Source organism: Ursus arctos, unplaced genomic scaffold (genome assembly GCF_023065955.2).
Source record: "Ursus arctos isolate Adak ecotype North America unplaced genomic scaffold, UrsArc2.0 scaffold_16, whole genome shotgun sequence".
Lineage (NCBI taxonomy): Eukaryota > Metazoa > Chordata > Mammalia > Carnivora > Ursidae > Ursus > Ursus arctos.
The window spans coordinates 10,551,181-10,577,622 of record NW_026622830.1 but is presented as its reverse complement, the minus strand read 5'-3'; the positions used below and the strand labels follow the sequence as shown (position 1 = coordinate 10,577,622).

Below are 26,442 nucleotides of genomic sequence, written 5' to 3'. Positions count from 1 at the left end.
TTTGTGGATGGGGCCTCTAAGAATCCCAACGTGCATTCAGAGCACGGATTCCAGGAAGGTGACAGCTCTAAGGTACCCTCAAGGACCGAGATTCCCATCTTCCTGTCCTACCGCCCTCGGCTTTTGGCTTATATCTTTATGGTCATTTCATGGTCCAAGAGGGCTGTTAGAGATCCAGCAATCACATGTATGTTCCAGGGACAGGAAGAACAGGAGTACTATCTCCCTTTTAAGGAACCTTCTCACAATCCCCCACAAGACTATCTTACTGGCCAGAACTTTTCCATTTGGCTGCATCTAGCTGTATGGGAGGCTAAGAAACATAATCTCTGTTCTCATTGGCAGCATGTCTGGATTAAATTGGTAGAATTTTATCCTGACAATAGTAGGAAGGAAGGGGAGTGTGGATGTTGGATGGGCCATTAGAGTTTCTGTCCCAGTGGCCATTGGCAGATGCTGGTGGGGCGAGGAACTACAGGTGTCCTCTAACGTTGGCAGATAGTGTTGTGCTGGGGTCTTAGAGTTCCTCCTCAGTGAAATGGGTGTTTTAGAAAGAGCTCTGGAACAGTGGTCTTGAAGTTCTTGATCGCTAATTCCAGCTCTGCCACTAACTGGCTGTGTGATCACATACACATCATTTTGCCTCTCCTGTCTCAGCATCTTCAACTGTAAAATGGGCATAATCATCACATCAGCTGGATATGCTTCTAGATGCAAGCTGAGAATGCCCAACGAGCAGCAGGGTGACCAAATTATCTGGGTTTTCTGGGAGCTTCCCTGGGTTCAGAATTGAACACGGCATCCCAGAAACCACCCCGGGCCTGGGCAAAACAGGATGGTTACCCAAGTCGCAGTAACTTAAATCATAAAGGCCTTAATTGTTCAGAGGTTAGCGTTCCTGGGTGGGTCCAGCAGCTTAATCACGTTTGGGGGCCTCCCGCAGGTTCTTTGCGTTTCTCAGCCCCACCTCCTTCACAGGTTCGCCCCACCTCCTTCACAGGTTCACCCCATCCCAGGACACGTTCGGCCTCTAGGCAAAGGGCTGAGGACTTGCACGCCGGAGCCAGCGGGTCACGGGCAGCGAGCTGCCTCAGCGTGGTGCGGGTGTGACCTCGCGGGCCTCTCTGCATGCTGTCATTCCCTGGAGAGGGGGCTGCCTTGAGGCAAGACAGGACGCAGAAGCTGGGGCCGTCACCCACAGCGTCTTCGACCATGTCCCCCCTCAACAGCATCCAGGATGCAAGGGAGGGAAGAGGAGAAAAGGCCTTGCTCTCATCAAAGGGAAAACAGCCGCAGCAACCTCAGACAGACTTCTGGGGTCTCATTGGCCAGGACTGGTCATGTGACCACCAAGGCGCCTTCTTCTGGAGTCTCATTGGCCAGTACTGGTCATGTGCCAACCCCCAGGATTCACTGGCAAACGGTGATGGGATGAGCATGGTTGGCACCGAGCAAACGCCTGACCTCCTTCCTGGTGGGGAAGTCAGGTGAGCGGCTTTCACATAGGCAGCCACCAGCGTCTGCCCCCCAACACCGGGGGTGTGAAGTCTGAGCACTGATCACAGACACACGTGGTTGGCACTTCCCATCTAGATCTTTCCGAGGTCCCTGCTGGCAAATAGGTGAGACTCCCTTAAAGGAGAGGAGTACCTTCTTGATCGTCGCGGACCCTGCCTTGCAATTTCTGGGCAAAGGCGGGCTCTAGCCTTATGTATGCGGAGGAGGCTGGAGGGCCCACTGCAAGCCTTTGCTTGTAGACCATCAGTCTCAGGGTTTGGGGATATGCTTTCCGCTCGGCCTCCGGATTTATTCTCCTTTGAAAGCAAAACAGAGCCCAGCAGCCCCTGATGGGATAAGATTGAATTGCAGACTGCAAGAGAATAAAGGTACTTCTTTTCTGCAGCCTCCCCTCTCTTCCCCACAACTGTCCCCAGATACCCTGATTGACTGTCACTGCTGAGTAATTTTTATGCCAATTGCAAAAGACCTCTGAGCTTCTAAGGGGAGGAGGCAGTTCCTATTTAATCAACTTTATGGAGAAACAGTTTCTGTCCATTTAGCAGCAATTCTCGACGCCTATTAAATGCACTTGTCATTTAGAGAATGATTCTAATTACTTTTTCTTGGGTCCCATGTATATATAATAACAAACCTCTCAGGCTCCTGGGTGGCTCAATAGTCAGTTAAGCATCTGCCTTCAGCTCAGGTCACGATCTCAGGGTCCTGGAATCGGTCCATGTTGGCTACGTGCTAAGCAGGGAATCCGCTTGTCCCTTTCCCTCTGGTCCCCCCCTCCCCAGCTTGTGATCTCTCTCTCAAATAAATAAAATATTGAAAAAAAAATAAGCCTAATAACCAGTAACTGAGACGTAGGCTCTAGTCCTATTACATTCCCCCTCCCCCTTATTTCTTATAGCAAAGCCAGTTGATGGCTTTAAATTTACTTCATTTATGTGGATTTTATAGGTCCTTTGCATAAGCGGCACGTGCATTCCAGAAAAGGAAATGAAAAAGATCTTTCAGGCTCTGTTTTATGGTTGCAAACAAAGTCCCATGGTATCTTTTTATACATTTAATTCAAAATTCAAGGATGTTGGTGGAGGACTAAATTCACACAATAGACATTGTTTCCAAGCAGAAACCACTGGGTGACCTGGGTGGGGGGCGGGGCAGGTTTTCTGCCTGCCGTAATTGTGGTGTCAATACATAGGAATAAATGTCCATGAGATTCATGTCACCATGTATATGAACAGGAATGCTTGATACGTGTATATATTTTGTAGGACTTGTATAGAGCAAGGGATTTACAGATGCATTGATTCAGCAAATATTTATTGAGCACCTACTATGTACCAGCTGCTGCCATAGACCAGGGATACTCCTGTGAAGGTCCCTGCCCTCATGGAGCTAAACATCTGGTGGAGAGCAAATAAAGAGATAATATGTTAGGTGATAATAGGGTTTTAGAGAAGGATGAAGCAGGGTAAGGGGGCTGGGTGCTTCAGAATATAGATTTTATTATTCAGGTATGGTGAGGCCAAAAGATCAAGAGAAACCACCATTGAAAAGCCCGTTAGTTATGCTCACAGTTCCCAAGAAGAGGGGGCACATCACAAAATGGGGAGCAGGGGGCACATACAGGGCTGGTCAGAGACAGAGGTGGTGGTGGGGAGATCTGTGGCAAGCGGCTTTTTATTGTGATCTCCGGGGGAAGGAAGAGGTGAAGCCGGGCAAGCAAGCTCGGGATTGTCTAGCTGAATGATTTCAGCGGGCTCTGGGGCATGAGCGCCATTCCTGGTTGTCTGGTACCTGGCCTCGGGGTGACTAGGGCAGGTGGAGAATGTGCTAGTGTGTGACGGCCTGAAAAAGGAGGCGTAGGCTCTGGATTGGTTTGTATGTGAAAAGCATATTTGTGGGTGTGTGGTTTATCATCTCTAAGAATTGGTGAATCCTGGGAGGGGCAGGCCCTCTAAGGTCTGCGAGTCCTCAGCTATCAAAGCATCAGAATACGGAAAACAAAAGACAAGGTTAGTACACTGCGGCGTTCTGGGAATGTGGTCTTTCCACAGGGCTGGGGAAGAGGCCGGATGAGGTCTCTCTGTTTAAGTGACATTTGAGCAGAGAACTGAATGACGAGAGGGAGCGAGTGGATATATCTAGGGAAGAGTCTTCCGGGTGGAGGGAACAGCATGTGCAAAGGCCCTGAGGCGGGACCGTGTTTGGTCTGTTCAATGAGTCGAGAAGAGGTTGGTATAGCTTATAGGAGAGACGAGGAAAGCAGGTCAGGGAGGAAGGGCTGAGAGAGAGTCTGGCTTTTCATCTCACGTGAGATGTCACCATGTGTGGGGGCGGGGTGCTCTGAGCAGAGGGTGAGCATGATCTGACGTGGGTTCTAATAGGGTCCCTCTGCTGTGTAGAGAAGGGGTGGGGAGGGGAGGCGGGAGAGCAGGGAAACCAGGGAGGAGGCTGTGGCAACAATCCAGGTGGGAGAGGCTGGGGGCTGCACCACTGGAAGATCCAAGTGGAGAGAGCCCTGCTGTAAGCTGACAGGCCCGGATGGGGAGAGGTTTGAGACAGAGTGGGAGAGACAGAACTTGTGTTAGGAGGAACACTTTATTGGTTTCTGAGGGAAAACATACGTGAAGCCATTTTAGCAAATGGAAATCTGAGTGAAAACCATACTTTCTTTGACTGATGTCTTTCTCCACGCTCCTACAGCCCTGTGCCTGCATGCCCGTCATTCCATACGTTTGGAAATATCTTACGTGTCTTTTTCTCCACCAGATTATCCGCACCTTGGGGCAGGGACTGAGTCCAGTTCTGTTTTGTTTGTTTTGTCCCCAGCTGCTGTGATAAGGCCTGTTTCAGAGGAAGTTCTCTGGAAATGTTTGTTCAGAGGGTCTACTTTGCAGATTGGAGTTTTCTCCCTGGGAGGAAGGATGTGCCCAGCAGGGACGAGTTTCCATGCCCATGTGCTCCCTTGACAACCGGAGAATGTCTCCATCTTCCCCACCTCTTGCCCTTTGCACTGGCTGTCCCCTCTGCTTGGGATTGCTGTCTACCCCCTCCTCCAGGTCCCCTTTTAAATGCTGCTTCCTCAGAGAGTCCTTCCCTGACCCTCTTAAAAATTTTCAGTTTATTTATTTAAGTAATTTCTACACCCAGTGTGGGACTCGAACTCACAACGCTGAGATCAAGAGTCGCGTGCTCCCCTGAGCCAGCCAGGTGCCCCCTTCCCTGACCCTCTTAAGTGGCTGCTCTCCAGCTCTCCCTGGTCCCAGTCACTTCTTGCCAGGTCACTCTGCGCTTACCAACATCAGAAGTTACTGTCTTCAGTTCACCTGGCCCACTGTGTGGGCTCTGGTTCTGCGGAGGGAGGTGGTCTTGGTATCTGTCTTCAGCCCCCTCTGTGGGATGGGGGCTCCTGGCCCAGCAGCTGTGGGTGCCAGTGGCTAAAGGCTTGCTTTGCTGTTTCTCCTAAAGCAGTGACTCTCCCACGCTGTCTTCCCAGCTGAATGGGGTCAGTTGCCTGTACCAGCGTCAAAAGGGAAGCCCCATTAGGGCAGGGGCCAGGAATTTGCCCCCACACTTCCGTGAGAAGAGTTGTTTTTCCGTGTGATTTATAGCTGGGCTTTCTGCATCAGATTCCACATTGCCAGAAAAAGGCAGAAAAGCCCTAATCGTAAAGGTGGTCACTTTTGCCCTAGAAGCAGCTGGTGAGAAGTTCCAAGGCTCCCAATTCTTAATTAGGGCCAAAGACCCTAAGCTGCCCTCTGGGTGTGCAGGTCAGTGTCTGGAGCCCCTCTGTCCCTCAGGGGAGGTCTGGAGAGGTGCCTAAGTCTGGGTCTCTATCGTGGACCCTGTGCGAGAAGATGCAGAATTCTCAACCCTCCCATGACCCCAGCTCCTCCTCGGTACAACCCTAGACTCTGTCCTCTGTGTGTGTGGGGCACAGCTCCCCCACCAGTGCTGTCCTATTTGGGGCTCCCTCCTCCACCCCAAATGGTATTTGCTTTCCACTCCACTGAGTTTTAAAGGGCTCCATTGTGTACCGCTCTGTGTCTCGTTTCTGTCTGTGTAGCATTTTCAATTGTCTCCTGTCTCTCACAGCCCCTTTGGAGAGGGAAAAAAGGTCATTCCATAAATCTAAGGTATTATTACCATGACGGCAGTGCCCGATTGCTATGACACCCACCAGGCTGGGGAAGGTAGAGCTAATTAGTCGGAAAACTTACTTTTCAGGCGTGAGTCACGGGAAGCAGGTGTCAGGGAGCCTTTAACAAGGCCCTCGTGACTCAAATGATATTTCCCCTCTGCCTCACTGCATGTACACCGTGCTGAGATCACCATGCCTCCCCACCCAAGACAGGGAAGACATGCTCGAAGGCCCTTCTACTTTCTGGCCATCTTTCCCGTTTCCCTTCATTCATTCAGGTTTCAGGAGCTCCTGCTCTGTGCCAGGCGTTGGGCTAGGTGCTGGGAGTCAGCAGTGAGCGGCGTTGCCCCGTAGGGACTCACAGCGTGAGAGCAGCACGGAGCTCCTTGTGCGGGAGACAGACGGCAACCGAGAGGCAGGGAATACACGGGGCAACTTGGAAGGTCGACAGGCGGATGAAGATCAAGGAGCATAGGAGGGAGTTGGGAGGAGGTGCTGGTGTGCATTCTTCAGAGACGTGGTCAGGGAAGTGAGGGAAGGGGCAGCCGCGGAGGGTTCCTCGGATAGGGCATTCCTGGGAGAGGGATCTGCAGATGCGAAGGCCCGACATGGGAAGGGGCTGGGTGTGTCAGCAGAGATGGAGGGCCCTGTGGCTGGGTGGAGTGAGCAAAGCAGACAGAGGCGGGGGATGAAGCTGGACAGGAGGACAGGGCCCGGGACACTCAGGGCAGTTGGGTTTTATTCTCAATATAATGGATGGCCCCTGGTGGACTGAGGCAGGACAGTGAGGTGGTCAGATTTGCGTCAGAGCGTGCCGGGGAGGGGCCACGGCCACACCCGGGAGGGTGAAGTCAGGCTGTGGCTGTGCCCTGGGGGTGAAGCCCCCCCCCCCCCCGTCCTAGCACGAGGGGCTCTGATGCCCTCAGGCTGAGTAAATCTGTTGGCTGGTGGGGGGGTCCCTCTCTAATGTGCGTCAGGAGCAGTGCCCAGCCGGGTGGGTGCTCGGGAGGCCACTGGAGGGCACAGGGAGGCCTTAGGGGGCCCGAGACAGTGCCTCTCAGACTGCCCAGGGGACCCTGGCGCGCCTTCCCAAAGCATCAATCCCACTCTAGATTTAGATTGAGATTCAGGTAAGTGATTTAAAGCATTTTTTAAAAAGAAAGTTAAAATGAATGTGGAGTAGAGAAGAAAACCCACAGTATTTTTAAAAGATAAAATGAAGCGATATCACCTTTGTAGTCGGCAATGCGGACGGGCCCCTTGGTGTCCACTTAACCATTGGGGTGCCTTGGGGGAAAAGTTTGAGAACCCTAAGGCACAAAAGAAGAAAACAGAGGATGGAAGAGAAGGGAAAAGAGAAGAAGAGAGGAGACGGTAGGAATCAAAGAAAAACAGAAAGGGAATGCAGAATTTGACAATTTCCCCAAAGGTGTCTGTTCTCTTCCTGTTCTCTTACCCCACTGGGCCCGACCAGGCCTGAATGACCCCAGGAAGCAGGCCGTTGTCCTCCCAGGACCCACACTGGCTGGCTTTGCTGGCGAACAGCTTCCTCTCTTCAGAGCCCCACGGAAGGCATTTTCTCTCTTTTTCATCAGTTTTCTTTAATTGCGTGTGATCCACACGAAACACAGACATGTCCTGCTGTCATCTGTCCTTTTTTGTCCGGGCAGACCCGTAAAGCAAGTCTTTGCTGGGCATGTTATTTACATGGCGGAAAGAACAAAACCATCTTCCTATCGGGGGAAACAGACACGGGGCCGGGGGTGGGCGGGGGGCCTGTCACTGTTGTGTGCCGGGCTCCTGACCAGCCGTTGCTTCACTTGTGGAGGCGGAGGGGTAGGGACCCCTCTGCGGATATTGCAGGCGTCCTTCTTGGGGTGTGGTTCGAGTGGGTCCTATGCCAGGGCCGCGCCCAGGGCAGCACGTGCCTTCGAAGGCTCCGTGTCGTGATGGCGATAGCTTCAAGCCACAAGGGCAGGCAGAGCTGGGGGTGTCCTGGCGGTGGCGGTGGCGCTGGCGACGGGGTACGTCCTCTGGGCTCAGTTGTTGTCTCTGGTGTCCGAGGAGGCACTTCCAAACAAGATGTCGCTGTCGTGGGACATGGTGCTCAGCTGCGACTTGGTCTTGATGAGGAACTGGGTCCTCCGGAACATCACCCTCTCCTGCTCCTGCTTGAGCTCCAGGTAGGAGCGGGAGAAGGTGTGGAAGATGGAGGTCACCGGGAAGGCCATGAGGAGGATGCCGCTGAGGATGCTGCTGAGGGCCACCACCTGGCCCGGCGTGCTCCTGGGTACCATGTCTCCGTAGCCCACAGTCGTCATGGTGATGACGGCCCACCAGTAGCAGGCGGGGATGCTGGTGAACTCGGGGCTGTCGGCCATCTCGTTCTCGATGACGTAAAGGAGGGGGGCAAAGAGGGCGATGGCCACGCAGAGGAAGAGCAGCAGGAGCCCGAACTCGCGCGTGCAGCGGCGGGCAGTGAGCCCCAGCGTCTGCAGCCCCAGGGAGTGGCGGGCCAGCCGCATGACGTACAGGATACGCAGCGCCCGCAGGACCCGCAGCACCAGCCCCACCTTGTCCAGGTAGCTGTTGCCCGCGCCCGACTTGCGGCGGCCCGCGGCCGCGCCGTCCACCAGCAGCGTGATGTAGTAAGGCAGGATGGCCACCAAGTCGATGAGCGTCAGCGGGCTCCGCAGGAAGGCGAACTTGCTGGGCGCCTGGATGAGCCGCAGGAGGAACTCGAGGGAGAACCAGCCCACGCACACCGACTCCACGATGAAGACGTTGTGGCACATCTGCGAGCACTGGCCCTGGGAGAGAGGGGGGAGGGCAGGGGCAGGTCAGCGGTGCCACCGGCCAGGCCGCGTGCTTTGCTGCCCCCCCCCCCAGAGAGGGGGGAGGGCAGGGGCAGGTCAGCCGTGCCACTGGCCAAGCCGTGGGCTTTGCCAGCCCCACCCCCCCGCCCTAGATAGGCTCACGCCCCCCGGGGACCCGGGCCAGGCCGAGGGCTTGAAGCACCTGCAACAGCCACTCTTCATCTCTCTCCCCAGCCCAGACCTGCTGCCCCTGGATTCCAGACCCCAGAAGGGCTGCCTCCTTGATGTCACCCCTATGGTTGTCTGATAGGCGTTTCAACTTATGTCCCAAACCGGGCTGCTGATTCTTTAACGAAATTCTTTCTATTGAGATAGAATTGACATATAATTGTATCAGTTTCCGGTCTGCATGTTGACTTGATACATCTATCTATTGCAGTAAGATTACCACCATGGCCTTAAGCTAACACCTTTATCATGTCACGTAATTATCATTTCTTTTTTGGGGTAGAAACAATTAAGATTTAGCCTCTCGGGCTCTTGGTTTCTCCTGCACACCCGCCTACCAGTGCTTTCCCTTCTTAGCAATCCCACCTTTCCAGTTGCTCAGGATGGGAGACTCGGCCTCATTTTGACACCTCTCATATCGTCCTCAGGAAATCCCGTTGGTTCTTCCTTTAAAATGATTCTGGAATCAAACCACTTCTCCCTATGTCTGCTGCCCTCACCTTGGTGCAGCCACCATCCTCTCTTGCCTGGCCGGTTGCAGGAACCTCCTTGCTGGGATCCCTGGTCCCTGCTGTTTATTCTGCACACATAGCCAGAGGGATGCTGGGAACGTGAATCAGATCCTGTTCTTTGCTCAGTACTCTCCATGGCTCAGAGAGCTAGCTCAAGCCCTCTGGGGGCACACATGGCCTGGCTGCCACCTCTCCCACTTCCTAGCCCCCCTGCCTGCCTTGTTCGTGTGCTCCAGCCTAGCCCCCCCGGTTCCCCCCACCCCCAAGCCAGGCCTTGACTTTCTGCTCTCCCTGCAGGAGTCCTCTTCTGGATACCCACATGGCTCTACCCTCCCTTCCTCTAGCTCTTTGCTTCAATATCACCTTCCCAGGAAGGGCTTTCATGACCCCCTCGATTTAAAGTCCGCCCTCCCTTTGTCCTCCACCCTGATTCTCCTGTTCCTGGCCTATTTATTCAGAGGGCTCATCATCTCTTAAAATGCCTTATAAGTTACTTATGTATCATGTTTATTATGTTTCCAGCCTCCACCTCTCCTGGCCCCCTGCTCCAGCAGGTTATAGCCCCCTAGGGAGGGACAGCTCGTGCGTTGTTCGCTCTCAGGACCCCAGCACCTAGAACAACCCAGCACTTGACAAGTGGCCAATTTGTGTTTGTCACCAGGATGGATGGAAGCGCATGGGATTGGCATTTAGTTGGGAAGGCCAACTCAAGGCCAGGTGGGCAAAGGGAACCCGAAGGAGCTGGGCCAGGCGGGGTGGAGGCCAGCCAGAGAGCACTGCTGTCCTGCTGAGTACCTCCTGATTCCTGTGCCAGGAGGATTCAGGCCGGAGGCTGCGGCCGCACCCAAGTTTTCAGAGAGCCTGGGAATCTGGAGTTTTGCATGAAATCTCCTGGGTTTTAAGTGTTGTGATAATTCAGTACAAAGAAAACACTCTGTGGGCCGCTCAAACACATCTGTGTGCTGCATTTGGCATGTGGGCTGCCAGCCTGTCTCTCTGGCCTGCCATGGAACTGGACAGGAGACTGTGCCCGGTGGCTTTGGACCTCAGTCTCAAAGGGGCCTGAGACAGAGCGGGAAGGCACACATGGTCTTAGCCTGGGGCATCTGTCATTCCTGGACACAGCTGGGTTCTGTGAGTCCCGCACTAGCAGCTCTCTCTGTAGGAACAGGTTAGAGGCTGCAGAAATGAACGAGTACTCGGTGGGCCATGAGGTCTCAGCCCTGTGGGATGGGAAGCCTCCTCTAGAAAGCCTTCCTGGAGTGGGCCCCCTCCAAGTATCCCCATGGTTGATGGGCCTCTCATAAGAGCCCCCTTGGCTTGTGTCTCACATTTGTGGTCACAGGGGTGTCACTGTCCCTCCTCCAAGGGATCTGAAGTCCTTGTAGCTGGAATACTCGTTCTGGTCACCCTGCATGCTGGGTGATGGCTGAACACAGGAGCCCCTCGAATGTGTGCTCGAGGAGCAAGTGAAACAGTGAACCCCACTCGTCTCCAAAATCAAAGAACAGCATTTTCACTGAATCAAGGAAAAGTCCAGGTATTATTAAAAAAAAAAAAAAAAAAGCAAGTGTCAGAAGGTGAATAAAACAGTAGCTTTATTAGTATTTTCCTGATAAAGTCAGGATTGCATATGTTGGAGCCAAGAAAAGATTTATACCATGTACATGGACTTCCAGACAGGTCTCAAATGGTGACCATTTTCTCGCTTTCTTTGGCAGGTGCTTGTAATCCTTACAGTCAGCACCGCCTGAATGCTCCAGAGCCAGGCGTTACTCCAAACACTTCCCGTGGACTCACTCACTGAATCCTCACGACACTGTGAGGTGAGCCTGTGCACAGCCCCTTGGACAGGTGAGGAAACTGAGGCACAGAGAGGGAAAGTAACTTGCCCACAGATGTGCAGCCAGAGTGGAAGCAATGGGATTCAAATTCAGGCCACTGGGCTCTAGCCCCACCCTCTTGATCACTTCCCTTTCTGCTTATCAAAAATTAATTTTCCTGGTTGAGTGTTATTTTTTAATACTTGCTTTAAAAATTCAATGTATAAGGACGTGCCAGAAACCCGCCCTCCCCCCATGTGTTGTAAATGCAATAGCCATTGCTACCTTGTGGAAAAACCCTCGCCTGGTGAGTACTTCCAGTGCTCCATCAAAGAGTTCATGTGAAGCACTTAGCACATGCAGGGTACACAGCCAGTGCTCAATAAATGCTGGCTGGCATGATATTTATGTTGAGTTCATACAGCCATACCTATTTCTCCATTGCCTATACAACTTGTCTGAATGTTTTGGTCTGTCTTAAAACTTGCTTCTAGAACCCCCAGCCCCCCAATGTGAGGAAAGGGTCCCAGCTTAAAGGCCCAAAGGTCTCACACATTATGAAGCTGAATTGGGGAGCACACACTTTCCATAGACTCAGCTCCCACCCAGAGCTGCTGTGTGGACTGCAGGCAGGGGGGCCTGACCGTATACATTTTGAGAAGCTGAGAGTTTGAATTTTTAAATGCTACCATGTAAAACTTTTAGGGAGCATGGTGCGGGCCAATCACACGCTTCTGTGGGGTACATGAAGTCCCAGGCTGCCACGTGGGACCCGTACTTTTTCGTTCAAGAACACAGAACTTGGACTCAGTGGGACATGGGTCTGGGCAAGCTGTTCTGCCTCACCGTTCTCACCTGTCAGCTGGGTATGAGAACGGCTCCCGTACAGGGTTGCCGGAAGATTCGCTGAGAGCATGAGATGTAGGCAGCACGGCCCAGCCCCTGGCTGCTAGTAACTGCCTGCCGAGTGCTGCCCCTGAGAAGCCGGCACATGCCTCGGCCAGGCCACGGAGTGAACACTTTACACAATTCTCTTGCTGAACACAGAGACGCTCACGGTTCGAGCACGTGCGCACATGCACAGCTCTCAATAAAAATGATGTGACGGACCCAGAAAATGGTGCTGGGGTATTTTTAAACAAGGGAATTAGGAAGCTTGGGATAGGGCTCCCGTGGGTGAAATAGATGTTGATGATATATTACGTGTTTCGCTCAGGGGCAGGCACGTCATAGATCACATCATTCACAGACTCCCTTATCGCTTCCTTCCACAGAGTGGCTGAGCGCCTTGGCCGTGCTCGACACTGTTCTAGACCCCGGGGGCACACCACGGACCAGGACAGGCACCGAGCTCGGGTGTGAACGTGGAGGTGGACCACACGCATGTAAACAGGAGGGCCTGGAGATGCTGCTCTGTCACTGCAGTCAGCGAAGGCCTCCTGGTGGAGGTGACCGCGCCAGCGTGAAGGATGTGGACTTCTGGAGAGAGGGGTCCAGCGGACTGCTTTGTCTCCTGAACTCAGAGACCCTCCCTCACTGCAGCGAGCCTCCCCGCGCCCAGCCGTGGCTCTTACCTGCTCCTCCTCCTCGCGCAGGCTGGGCAGGGTGCTGATGGACAGGTTGATGGCCGTGACGGTGACGAAGAGCACCGAGAGGCAGGCGAACACCTTGCCGGGCAGCCCCGAGTGCGGCCTTTCCACCATGTCGCGCAGTCTCCGCATGCAGCGGCCCAGGCGGCCCTCGCCCTCGGCCGGGCCCTCGCTGCCGGGGTCCTCGCTGGACAGCGGCTCGTCGTCGTCGTCCTCCCGCTCCACCACGTCGGCGAACTCCTCGATCTTCTGCAGGTAGCGGCGCTTGCAGCAGCCGTCCAGGCGGTCCTCGGCGATGCCCCAGTACAGCAGCTCCTCCTGGAAGGACAGGGCACACATCTCCCGCAGCAGGCGCAGCTTGCCGGCCCGCAGGAAGGTCAGGATGGTGCCGAAGGCCCCCGGGTGGCGGTCGAAGAAGAACTCGTTGCAGGTCACGTCGTAGTCATCGCACACGTTGAGGATGTCGTCGAAGTTGGTGCAGGCCTTGAGCTGGCCCAGGCGCGTGAGCGGGAACTCCTCGAGCGTGGTCCAGGGCAGCGAGTACTTGATGCCGCCCACGTTGATGATGATCTGCCGCCGCCGGTCCTCGGGCTGGCCGGCCTGGCGCGGCGCGTCCTGGGGCCGGGGCCGCAGCCGCTGCGCGCGGCGGTAGAAGACGCCCTTCAGGGACTGGCCCTGTGGGAAGAAGGCCGGGTGGAAGGAGGCGTCCGAGGCGCAGCTCAGGGCGCTGTAGTCGTAATCAGAGTTGTCTCCCGGTAGGAGGGTCATTTTGGGCTTTCACATCCCCCTCGTGCCTGGGGTGGAGAAAGGAGGAAAGACCCTCAGTGACGCTGGAGTCTAGGCCGACAGCGGCCCCCCCTCCACCCCCATTCACAAGGGAAAACTTGACCCCTGTGGGCCAGTATTAGGAGGCAGGGCCTTGGGGGGGGGCGTGATTAGGTTTGGCTGAGGTCATGAGGGGTGGGATCAGTGCCCTTATGAGAAGAGGAAGAGGCACCAAGCTCCCTCTCTCTCTACCACGTGGGGACACAGTCAGAAGACAGCCACCCACAAGCCAGGAAAAGTCCTTACCAGAAGCCGACCACATTGGCACCCTGAACTTCGACTTCCAAGCACTTGTGGTTACAAGCACAGACTCTGGAGCCTCATGGCCTGGGCATGCTACTTAACCTTGAGGTGTCTCAATTTCCTCATCTGTAGAGTGGGTACAACCATCTGACCCACTTCGTAGGATTACCGAGACGATTCAATGAATTATGTGCAGAAGAGCATTTAATAACACAGCGCCTGGCACATGGTAGGTACTCAATCATTGTTGTCTATTATTACTATTTGTGTTTACCTTAAAGGGACACCTTGTATTGCTTCCATAAGTGGAAAACCTATATCATTGGCCATAAATAAGAGGCAATGTCCAAAGAAATGCATAATTATCACAATAGTGCTATAATTGCTCGTATATCATCAAACATTTTGAGGGGGTGAGCTGGGCTCCTCTAGGAAGCCTTCCTTGGCTCTTCCAGCGAAATCGAGTCCTCCCACCCCTGTATCCGGATCATTATCCTTACTCTATCTGTGTGTAAGCCTGGCTTCTTTATGAGACTGCTTGCTTTGTAGGGCAAGAACTGGGCTCTACTCAGCTCTGAATCCCTGTGCCCAGCAGTGTAAAAGCTCAAAGAAGTAGTTGCTGAATGAGGCCAACACGAGGAAGACACTTGAGAACCGGAGGTCAAAATATCCACTTACACAGGCTCCTTCCTTCCTGGCCCTCCAAGCTAACTAAGGGTGTGTGCTACTAGAATGACATTGCTTATTCATTCGTAGCTCATGGGCTGAATTTGGTTCACAAATAATTCTGCCTGGCTTGAAGAAGATTTTGAAAATTGAGGAATTTCCTGTAAAATTGACATTCTTGGTTTCTCTTGAAAAATCAGACTATTTGGCAACATTTGGCCTAAGTTACAGCCGAGAAATGACTGCGCCCTGTAGGCAGGGCATGCATGTGGCAATCTACCACAGTCCCCACCCTTCCTTGTTGTCTTTCTAATATGCCCTCGCCTTCACTCATGTATGTTTCCTTCCTGCCCCCGTAGGCATTTGAGTTCGAGACTCCCAGAATAAATTGTAGCAGTTGAGCTCTCCAGAATGAAGCTGATCCACAGAAAAGTAGTAAGAGTCTAGTACTCTGCTTTTTAAAAATCACCATCCCTCCCTCCAGCCCAGTCCCCCATGGAAGCAAGTAGTACCAGCAAAGTCTACCAATAACATTTCTAATACCTGAGTGTCGATCTGTGCCATGGACACGTGCAGGGAAAATGCACGTGCACGCACGCACGCGCAGGCACATCTGTAGGGACGAGAAAGCATTCAACAGGAGCCGGGGGGGAGGGGGTGCCATCGGAAAGAGGATCCTTCCTAACAGAAATTCTTTTACATAAAGCAAATCATTGCTCCACTCATTTATCTTCGGGGAAAGCTACGGTTTCACAGATTGGGTTCTGGAAAACTAGGTACACCTGCGCTTGAAATGAAAATGATATGATTTTAGAGTGTTGAGAATGTTTCTTAACTTCACCTAAAATTGGAACCCATCTCCTCAGGCACAGCCTGCCAGAATCCCTTGGAGGAGCGAGAATAATCCCTTCCAGGCACTTCACATGAGCGGTACCGCTTTTCAGCTCCGCTGCTTCATCTTTGCCACCAAAGACAAGAGGAAAAGTGACATTCTGTTTGGTAAGAATGGTGACAGAGGAAAAGGAAACTTCCTCTGGTCCTGCAAGCCCTGAAGAGCCCGTGTGAAACCCCCTCGGCTGTAGTCACGTCTTACAGACCGAATGTCTTCTTTCAAGCTCCCAGCTCTCCCTCCAGCACAAAGCTCCCCCAATTAGCGATCCTTTATTTCTTTCTCTCGTGACCCCTGTCAGTTGTGAATTAAAGCCTGATGAAGTCAAATTAAATACTGATTTCCTACGCGGAAAGTTATCCTGTCCCAGCGTACTGTTTAGCATGGAGAAGGAAAAAATCCGCGTCGTGCAGGCTGCTTGCACACGGAAGGCCAGATGCTGGGATTTGCTAAATGAGGAATGGGCACACTTCTCCTTGGTTTTTGGTCTTGGGGACACCCAATCTGATGGGTGTAGGGGGGATGGCTCTGCATGCTAGATTCTAGAGTCTCAAGCAAAGTACATAAATCAAACAGGCCCCAAAGTCCTGCTTCCGGAAAACAATGCCACTTTTCACCCAGCCCGATACCCTCATGAGAGGTTTGGTCTTTTAATATTTCTCTGCAGTGTTAGGTCTGTCAGTCCTAGAGCATAATGGATTTTGGTGATTTTGTCTCCAAGGGTCAATGGATGCTTGGGAAGAGAAAGCCATTTGAGAAAGGGGCTGTGATACTGAGGATGACGAGAAGTACTGAGATGTCATTCAACACTCACCATGTGTTGGGCCTGTGTCAGGTCTGCAGGCACAGCAGAGACCAAGACAGACCCAGCCCTTGTCCTCAGGGAGCGGACATTCTAGTGGTGGAGGTGGTCTCTAAGTAAGTACACAGACCATTTCAGGAAATAGAGCAAGAACATGATGGCAACAGGAGCTGGAGGGGTCTGGGAGGGCTTCTTGGAGGAGACAACTTCGGGGCTGAGGTTGGATGGGAAGGAGCCAGTCCTATGAGGACCTGGAGGAGGGGGTCTAAGGCTGAGGTTGGATGGGAAGAGCTTGCTCCTTGACCTGGGATGGATTTGGTGGTCGAGCCAGAGAAGGCCGAGTTCTGGGATGCAGTGAGTGAGGAGAAGGTGGGAGAAGTTGAGTATGGGGAAGTCATCAGATACCAGATGGAACAGAGCCTAGTGGGCCATGACAAGGGGCTGGGGTTTACTCTCCATGGGAGGGAGGGTCCTCAGGAGTAGACTGGGTGGGCTGGGGAAACCAGGCTGGAATTCTCTGTAGTCATTCTTGAAAGAGTCAACTAAGGCTTGGACCAGTGGAGGGGGCTAGAGGACTGGCTGCATTCCGGATGGACTTTGGAGGAATTGCTGCCAAGACTTGGGGGGAGGGGAGTGTGGTGAGGGGGAGAATGGATTCCAGCGGTGCCATTCACTGAGGAGACACTAGGTGGCGTTTTGATGAGGCTTGTGTAGGAGGCAACATTTGCCGGCTGTGGGATGATGGACAGGAGGGCAGATGGGCAAATCAGCGAGAGAGTAGGGATGAACGTGGTTTGCATGGATGGATGGACGGATGGAGTCAAATCACACCAAAGCTGTCTTGATGAGTGTGTGTGTGTGTGTGTGTGTGTGTGTGTGTGTGTGTGTGGTGGCGGTGGTGGGATCAGCTGGTAGCTTTGACCTGGCTGAGCTGCAGAGGGCAAGAGGGCCAGCCTAGCAGAGAAACGGCAAAACCCAGAGGCCGAGGTGCTCCCTGTGCCCAGCACCTACTTCCCTGTCAAAGCTGCACTCCATACCAGGCCTGGTTAGTGCAGGTAGACACCACTGGGTGGGGGGGACGTGTAGGCAGAGTGCTACACCCCCACCAAGATGTCCTAATCCTAATCCCTGGAACCAGTGTCTAGGTTAGATTACACATGAGGAGGAATTAAGGTTGCCAGTCAGCTGCCTTTGGGATGGGAAGATGATCCTGGATTCTCCGGGGGCCCAATCACGAGGGTCCTTAAAAGATGGAAGAGAGAGGCAGGAAAGTGTGTTGGATGCCATGCGGCGTGAGGAAGACTTGGCTGGCCACCGCTGGCTTTGAAGATGGAAGGGGCCACAGGCTGACGACAGCAGGCAGCCTCTAGAAGCTGGACAAGGCAAGACCTGACTCTCCCCGGGGCTCTCCAGAAAGGAATGCAGTCTGCTCACCCCTTTATCTTAGCCCTGCAAGGCCCATTTGAGACTTCTGTCTTCCAAGATGTGAGGTCATAAGTTTATGTTGTTTTCTGCCACTCAGGAGAGTAATACAGGGGATACTGGAAAAAGCAGGTCCTACACCAGCTTGGGGGACAGCCTGCTGACTACTCCAAGCTGCGGAAGCAGAAGAGCCCATGTGCTTTGAAATCAGGAGACGTGGGTTCAAGGCCAGTCACTCTGACTTTGGGCAAGTCATGTCTTACCTCGGAGACTCACTAGCCTCGTCTGTAAAATGGGGATACGAATAGCTCCTACCTCCCTGTGTCATGGTGAAGACCAAAGCAGATGACCTGGGTGATGTGCGTGGCCCAATGCCTGACCCATAGCAGACCCTCAACAGACACCTGCTGTGCCGTTAGCTATGAGGGAGGTCTGTCATCTTTCTCCACCTGCCGAGGGTGACCTGATCCAGAGGGACTTGAACCCAGCATTTGTCTGACCCCCAGAGCTCCCTGCTGGAGGAAGTACAGTCTGGTACAGCCTCAGGGAAAGCCATCAGGGGTGCTGAGGGAAGTGAAGGACGTTGCTGCTGTATGAGCCAGGAATCCCAGTCCTGGGTGTATTTCTCAGACCTGCATCGATAGGGGTTGTGACACATAATAAGACATTATTTGTACTCAGATCCTTGCCTCAGAGGTCTGCTTCTGGGGACTCAGATCCAAGAGAGGATGAAAGTATAAGAATGCCTGTTCCATGTTGCCCGTGGTCCCCTGGCATCCATCCTGGGGCCGGGGGCGGGGGGGGGGGGGTGAGGGGTGGGGGGGGCGAGATGGGCAAGTGAGTCGTGGTAGACACAGATGGTGAACTCCTATACATCGCACAGGAATTAGAAGCATTGAACTAGATGTAGGTTTAGCAACACATTTAGATCTGAAAAGCATGATGCCGAGTGGAAAAGAAACAGAAGTTTATAGCACTATGCTATTTATGTAAATGAACACACACACGTTACAAATTTGACAAAGACTCAAGCACATGGAAGGATCTATATCAACCACGGGGAAGGTGCCTGGCAGGACAGGGGAAGGGGATAAGCAAGGGGTGTGTGTGTGTGTAGAAAGAGGGAACAATGAATAAGACAGCCTGGCACAGGCCAGGGATGGGTGGTGGCATGAAGTGAAGAGTGTGGTTAACACAACTTTGGGATTTAATCCAGGCAAAGAAAAATGAAGAGCACGAAACCAACCAAGCCACCAGGCTCTGAATTGCCCCAAGTGCTCAGTGGAGATACGGATTCTTAGGACCATCCCTAGACCTTTGCAGTCAGAATCCCTGAGTGGGGGGGCCCCAGGAACTGGCATGTTTGACAGGCTCCCTTACGGATGCCCACGTTCAAGAGACAAAAAAGAGAGAGTGCCTTGGATACCTGGAGCCCACATCCCCTCGGGCTGGGGGCTGCAAGAGCCGCTCTGGATTTTGGTGGGGAGCCCCCTGACCAACTTCTCCATCCTTTGGGGGCTCTGGAAAGCCCTGGGGGTCCCAGGCTTGGGAACTTCACTGGAGGAGAAACCTTTCCGCTCTGAGAGAACAGACTTCTGCACTGGGGCCGCCTTGATCAAATTCCCCTTTGGGAGCACACAGCACTGCTGAAACGCCCCATGCAACTTCTTTTCCTTCCTCTTGGGAGAAAGATGGTGCCCACAAGCTAGGACGGAGGGCTGAGTGCTCATCTCCAAAGATAAAGGGTCACTGAAACCGTAAGGAGTTCTGAGTGGCAGAGGCTACTGTGTGGTCAGCGTCTGCCGCGAATGGAGGGGCTAGACCTGGGTGCGGGGGTTGGAGAGGGGAGCGGGGTGGGACGAAGGTCCAGGACAGGCTGGCCTGGCCACCGCAGCTGCTCCTGCTGATGAGCCTTTGGCCTGAGACAGTCATCTGCACCCACCGAGTTGCCGGCCCTCTCTGAGCCTCTTTCTTCCCTAAAGGAGAAGCATGCCCACCTCACGGGGCTGTTGTGAGGATCGGGTGAATGGAGGGTTACTGCAGGAATGAGCAGCGTCGCCCGATCGCTCACCCCCATGGCCACCTCCCATCAAGGTCATGAACAGGTTCCATAAACTGGTGTGCACTGATCCTAACTGCTAAAATACCTCCTGGTATTTTTAACAAACCACGAGTCTCTCTGGACTCTGTTCTTCCAGTCCTGTGCCCCTCCCTTGGGACGGAACTCTCTGTCCCTCCTCTGAGAGTGGGAGGGGGGATGCGGAGAGAGTGCTGAACACTCACGGTGCTGTAATGACAACAACCACAGCCACCCTTAATTGCATACTAAGTGCTACGTGCTGTACTAAGAGTCTTAATCAAGTGAGCCACGTCAGGCACCACTAACACCCCCATTTTATAGATGAAGAAATTGAGGCTTTGATAAATAAAAACTCAGGACTCTGGTGACATAAGTGATAAAGCCAGAATCAACCTACGCCCCGCCCATAGGACTCTTTGACCTCTGTATTTTACTGTCTCCCTGGATTACTGGTTCCCAGCGGAAGGGGGAGGTCTCCACCACCTGCAGCAAGCTAGGGACTGGATCTCTTATCTCTATGTCTATTGACAAGCTTTTGGAAGGTCTTTTGTGATGGGAAGAAGCAGGCAGTTGCCCATGGCTGGGGGCAACACGTTTATCCCTAGTGTATATTTGCACAGGAACAGAGTAAGAAATCAACAAAACCCCTGGTATTGTCGAATTCCGAGTTGCCATTTTGGCCTCCGGGCAGAAGAGCTCTCCTGAGCCACTGTAAGCAGGTACCGGTTGGAGGTGAGGGTGTGGCCTCTGGGCCCAGCTGCCTGCTTCCCAACTTCCTAGCTGTGCACCCTTACGAAAATGACTTCACCTCTCTGTGCCTGAGTGTTATTAGCTATCAACCGGGGTCATCATCACACTTCCTTGTAAGTGCTCGGAGCTGTGTCTGCACATGCTCTGTGTTTGCCAGAATGTCTTTTGTGTAGCAAGCTTGGCACCTCCCCTCACATTTCCTTCTTAGAGGAGGCATGTGAAGCAGAAAAACTTTCCAGAAGGGGGGCTTCAGTGCTGGCTCTCCTCTTACCCAGCACTGACGTCAAGTCGCTCACTAGGCTGGGCCTCAGTTTCCCCATCTGTAACAAACTGATGAGGTAGGCAGAAGAATGGGCCCTCAAAGAGTTCTATGTCCTAATCCTCAGACCCTGAGAACGTGTGACCTCACGTGGCAGAAGAGATTTTGCTGGTGTGACTAATAAAATCGATGATCTTGAGGTGGGGAGAGGATCCTGGATTATCGAGGGGGGGCACATGTCATCACAAGCATCCTTAGAGAGGGAGGCAGGAGGGTCAGAGTCAGAGAAGCAGATGTGATGGTGGAAGCAGAGGTTGGAGTGATGTGGGGTCAGGAGCCAAGGGCGAGGACAGGTTCTAGAAGCTGGAAAGGGCAGGGAGATGGATTCTCCCCCAGGAGGAATACAGCCCTGCTGAACCCTTGATTTTAGGCCAGGGAGACCCATTTTCAACTTCTGATCCCCCACTCTGTAAGATGCTAAATTTGTGTTGCTTTAAGCCAAGAAATTGGAGGTAATACGTGGCAGGAAGGAACGAACACAAGCTCAAAGGCAACTTTCTAAAAGAAAAGCATTTCTCTCCTGAGCAACTCGGGCTTGGGTTTCTTCTTCTCCCATCACGATTCTCAGCCTGCGTTGTTCCCTCACTCTGAAATCTCCCCACGCTGCCCTTGCCCTGCCAGCGTGGCTTCATCTGTCAGGGTTAGGGCTCCTCGCTGGGCTGACTCAGAGGCGGGTCATGCTGCATTAATTCCCAATTAAAACATTAATCAAAATGGATCCAGCCAGTAGGCTGGCCCCGGTCCCAGCATGCTGGACCACCTCGAGATGCGGCACCTGCATGGAGAATCTGTCTTTCCTAGCTACCTGCTGTCCATCCTCATCACCCTGCAACCATGCCAGATGGATCTCAGTCTGGCTTCTTGAGAGCTGGGGCCCAAGACCCTGGTGATAGTGACGCTATTTGCTGGGAGCTGGGCTTTTCCCTCCATCGCCACCTACCCCCTAAAAGAAAATGTACCAGGGTCTCCCCCCTGCCCCCATAAAAAAGACCAAGTGGCCTCTGGAGCCTCCTTATTCTGCTTCTGGCAAAATAACAGCAAAGGGCACATTTGCCTTCTACCGGAAGGTGTTTTGGGGTGGGAGCCAAGGGTCCTTTTCTATTTGCTTCCTTACAGCCAGAAACCTGGGAGCGCAGGCATCAGTGGAGGAACCGGCTGGGGGAGCACTGAGGACCTTGGGCAGCCGGAAGGGGACACCTGCATACGCGCAGTCTGTCCGTTCTTTTTCCTTAGTAAGTGCTAAGGCTGCAGTGTCTGCGGTAAGCCGTGGCGGCCCAGGGAGGAATGAGGGGGAACCCGGTTGTGCGTGCCCGCCTGGGGAGGCGCAGGGGTGAGGCGAAGGCACCACAGAGCAGGGACACATCTGAGGCAAAATGCAGATCCTGTCTGTGGCACGTTACTTTGTGCTCTGATTTTGTTAACCACATACTGCCTGCTCTGTCATAAAGATGGCCAACACTGATGGAGTGCTTGCAGGCTAGGCTTCCCTGCCTCTCCCTTTTTATTCATTCTATGTAGGGTGGCTCTTCCAGCCACCATTTTCCACCCAGGGACTCCATTTCTGGGTTTAATAAATCAACCAAGAGTGGATTCCTGGACCCTCCTTCTTAGAGGAGGCATGTGAAGCAGAAAAACTTTCCAGAAGGCAAACGCTGACGCTTCATCATGTATGTATTCAGAAAGGGGAGGTGGAGAGAGGACAGCGCAGTGAAGACACTTTTGAGGGGTGCAAGCGATTAATTCATTCGTTCTGGTTTGTCTTAGCCCTGCATCCAGGACACATTTCTCTGCTCTCACATTCCCTGGGGCCATCAGTCGAGTCTCTTGCCAGGGTCCAGCTGTGTGTCTGATACAGAGAATTCGAAGCGGCAGTGGGACTGGAGCCTGGCTCCCACATCTGTCCTGACCAGGCTCCAGGGTGCCCCCAGCCTGGGTTCTCAAACTTTGGGACAGGGATCAAGGCTGCCTTGTTTCCAGCCCACTCACAGCTCCGCATGGGTTTGGAGTGTGTCCCACAACAGACATCTTTCCACTGGAATGGGCTGAGTTAGGGAATGACCCATAAGGGCCATCCCCAGGGGCCATCCTAGCCTGTCTTTCAGACACACCTTCCCTCACTCCCCATTCAGCGGGGGCCTCTGTAGAGGTCCGAGACAGAGGACACCAGGGCGAAGCTCAGGTCCGGGAGAATCCAGGAAATCTACTCAAGAAAGAGCGCAGGCCCAGGCCACATGGCCCACAGCGTCCCCTGGCTCCAGCACTGGCGCTGGGTCTCCAGAAGGCCAAACTTTCCTTGGAGACTTGCTCCCTATGCTGACTGCAGTCATGTGTGTGGGTATCGGACACACCCTAGTGAAGAAATCTCTGCTCAGATTCATCCAGGCAGGTGCCCCTCCACCCCCTGCCCAATGATCAGAGCAGTCCCTGCTCCCTCAAGGCACCTCCCCTTGCCCTTATCTCATGGTACCAGTGAAGGAGGTCTCCATGTCTGTCTCATCCTCTGGGTGACTTTGGTGCCTGGCAGCCTTTAAGTGCTTCAGATAATGCCTGCTGAACAGACAACTTTAATAAACCATTATTGGTGGGAGCCTGATTCATCAGTAAGGTTAGATCACTATTTCTCAACAGCCGCTCTCTGTGATCAGCCTCCCCTAAGGAGCTTTTTGAAGACATTTTCTTTCTATCCCAGAACCTATTCCAGCTTTCCCGCTCTCTTTGAGAATGACTGCATTACATGAACCAAGGAAAGGCTATTTTGTTTCTGTCTACACACATAGGGGTTGCTGCAGTCAGTCACCCCTGCAGGCTGGGGCCTCCTCAAGGCTCGGGCTGGGGCTTAATCCCTACTTCTCTCTAAGCTGCAAGATGCTCATCCCATCCCATCCCTCTCCTTCAGTGTTCTCGTCCTAGCTCAGCACCTCAGCAACTGTTAAATGAATGAAATAATGCCTGTTGGGCACTGGCATGGTGAGCTGCCCATAGTAGGTGCTCAACCCATATTTGTCCAATTTATGAATGAACGAACGTCTCTCTTTTCCTTCCTTAACCAAAGATTCCAGTCCATCAGGCTGAGCCCCTCCCGGGCATGGAGCCCCTGAGGCAGAGGAGGCGACCACCCACTTTTCCTATGAGATCCTAGAGCCTCCAGTGAACACAGCTGTCTTGGAATCCCCAGCGCCGAGCACACAGTGGGCGCTCAATAAAAGCTACTTGAGTAAATGAATGACTTAACTAAAGCCCGCTGGTGGAGATGCTCCATTCTGTGCCCAAGGATGGAGTGAATAAGCCAGAGACCGGCGCCCCCTCTTCCACCTCCCCCAACACCCCCCCCCCCATCCAGAAACCTCCGCCACAGCCAGGATGCGCCCCCCGCCCCGTCACTGCGGCGGAGCACGTCCAGCACTTCGCACCCCGGGGACGGCTCGGGAAGAACTGAAGCCGGACCCGCACCGTGACGGGGGCGAGCGCGCCCCACGCCGCCGCCCGCAGCCGCTCCCGGGTTCCCGGTCGCCCCCGCCTCGCCGCCCTGCGGCTTTCGGTGCCCGTGCAGGGGAGCCCGGGGTCACCACCACGTGCAGCCCCCGGATCCCGAGTGTGCAGGCGCGGGGGGCCGCTCGGCGGCGCCCGGCGAGGCTGCCGCGCGCAAAGTTCCCACCTCAAGTTCCCGTCACGGCGTCCCCGCGGCGGAGTTGGCCCGGCCGCGGCTGCCGTCCCCCCGGGCGGCCAGCGGGTCCCGGGCGAGGGCGCGAGCAGGGGCTGGCTGGCAGCCGCCCGGGCCGCCTCCCGGAGCCGCGGGCAAACTTGGGCCCCCGGCCCGGCTCAGCTCCCGCACTCGGACCCAGGGCCGCCCCGCCTCCGCCTCCCGGTCCCCGCCGGGCTCCGAGTGCGCCGGGAGCGCCGCGCCGCAGCCGCCGAGGGAGGGAGCGGGGCAGGAGGCGGGACGGAGGGAGGGGACTGCGCGCGGGGCGGGGAGAGTGGGCGCGCGGCGGAGAGCGCGGCGCCGGCCTCGCCCCGCGGCCCGGTTCCGGCCGGCCTCGCGCCTCGTGTGGCCCGCGCTCCGCCCGGCCCTGCCCGAACGCTCCCGGGACCGCGCGCCCCTCGCCGCGGCCGCCCCTCCGCGCGCCACCCGCCCCGGCGCTCCCCCGCCCTCGCTGCCCCGGGGCCGTCCGTCCCCCCACCCCCACCCCCGGGGTCGCGCGCCTCGTCACGTGCGTTCCCCTCGCCGCTCCGGCGCCCCGCGGGCCCTCCACCCCTGGCGCCACGGCCCACGGGTCTACACGTGCCATGTGAAATCCCCACGCTCCGCGGCCTCCGGGCCGCACGCTCTTCAACCTTGCGGGGGCCACGTGCCGCCTCTCGTGTGCTGTTCCCGCGAGGTCTGAGCGCACGGTGCCCTCGGGCCCCTCGCGCCGCTGCCGGCCGGGGACGGCACGCGCCGGGCGGCGTCAACTTCTTAGGGACTGCACCTGCCGCGCCAGGCGCCCTTCCCTCCGGGTCTGCGTAAACCGGCCGCTCGCACGCTCGACCGACAGGGGGCACTGACACCGGGGCCTGAGGTTCCGGGGGTCCGGGGGTCCGGGGGTCCGTCGCCCTGTGGTGCACAGGCAGCCGGTCGGGTGCGACGTGGCGCTTCGAAATTGGTAGGAGTTGCGCTTTTGCGGGGGGGTTGGGTTGGACGGCTCTGCCCGAGCGGCGGGCGCCACCACAGAGTTGGCACCTTAGGGTCGCTTGCCTCACACCCGCCTTTCCTCTTTTCCTTCCAGTCTCTACCGCCCTTTCTCCCTCCATCAGAGAACGTAGAAGGGCCTGGAAGAAACCCCACTGTGGGCGGGGCCTGAGACCTTCTCCTTAAGGGTGAATGCCCACGTGAGTGAATGCCCTTGCTTTCTGGGACTTGATGAAGAGAAATAGGGTTCGAGTGTCCGTCCATTCGGCAGTGGCTTCCTGGTGCCGCGGGGTGACCACAGCAGACAAGGATTTGTCTCCAAGAACTCACCTTCTGCTCGGGGAGAGGCTGAACCAGGAAAACCGCTGACAGGCACGACTGCAGTATGTGAGGGGGGCAAGGGAGAAGCCAGAGCAGGGTGGGGGGTACAGAGTGAGGGGAGAGACCACTTTCGGTAGACCTCTGAAGAGGGGACATTTACACAGCCATGAACAGGAAGATCTGGTAAGAGAGCTTTCCAGGTGGAGGGAGGCATGTCTGAGGGACGGCAGGGACGTCAGAGAGAGGTGCTGGGGAGGGTGTGTGGGAGAGGAGGTCTTCCTAGCTGTGTGTGCTTTGGCGGTCAGGTGGTCCCCGGAGCACACTTTGAGAAACAAGGCTCTATGCCGTGGATAGGTCCTTGTTTTCCCCTCCCGTCTGAAAATGGGCATCTGTATCCTTATTTTCCTTGCTTATTGTCCATCTCCCCACTAGACATCAAGCTCCATCAGGGCTGGGACTATATGCTATCCCTCCAGCATCTTTCACACTGCCAGGCACAGACAGACCAGGCTTCTGAAATAAGTGACAGAGGAACACTCAAGACAATCCTTTAGGAGTAGATTTGATCATCCCAGGGAGACATTGGACTTGTTGAAGAGCACAGGATGAAGATACAGAACAGAAGTGCTCCCCCTTCCCCGGATTTCTGTCTCAGTGGTTTGGAGTGGAGCCCTTCTACTAAGTTCTCTGGTCATTCTGATGCTCCTGGTCTGGGACTTTGAGAACCATTGATGCTGAAGACTTGAAGCTCATCCCAGCTGGGTCTGACTTCAAAGCCCACATGATCAATGAGATCCACTGGGGTGTAGGGTCAGCTGGACGTTATGAGCACCTC

At 54.6% G+C, this 26,442-nt stretch overlaps 1 protein-coding gene across 1 annotated transcript; it reads right to left on the bottom strand.

The window, feature by feature from the left end:
- Positions 1–2,572: 2,572 nt before the first annotated feature.
- KCNG1 (potassium voltage-gated channel modifier subfamily G member 1) lies at positions 2,573–24,487 on the bottom strand. Its single transcript, XM_026503744.4, has 3 exons — positions 24,276–24,487; positions 12,610–13,418; positions 2,573–8,466 (listed from the first exon to the last, which is right to left on the bottom strand). The coding sequence occupies exons 2-3, from the start codon at positions 13,390–13,392 to the stop codon at positions 7,696–7,698; spliced, it is 1,554 nt and encodes a 517-aa protein (XP_026359529.1). The 5' UTR covers positions 13,393–13,418; positions 24,276–24,487; the 3' UTR covers positions 2,573–7,695.
- Positions 24,488–26,442: the final 1,955 nt, after the last annotated feature.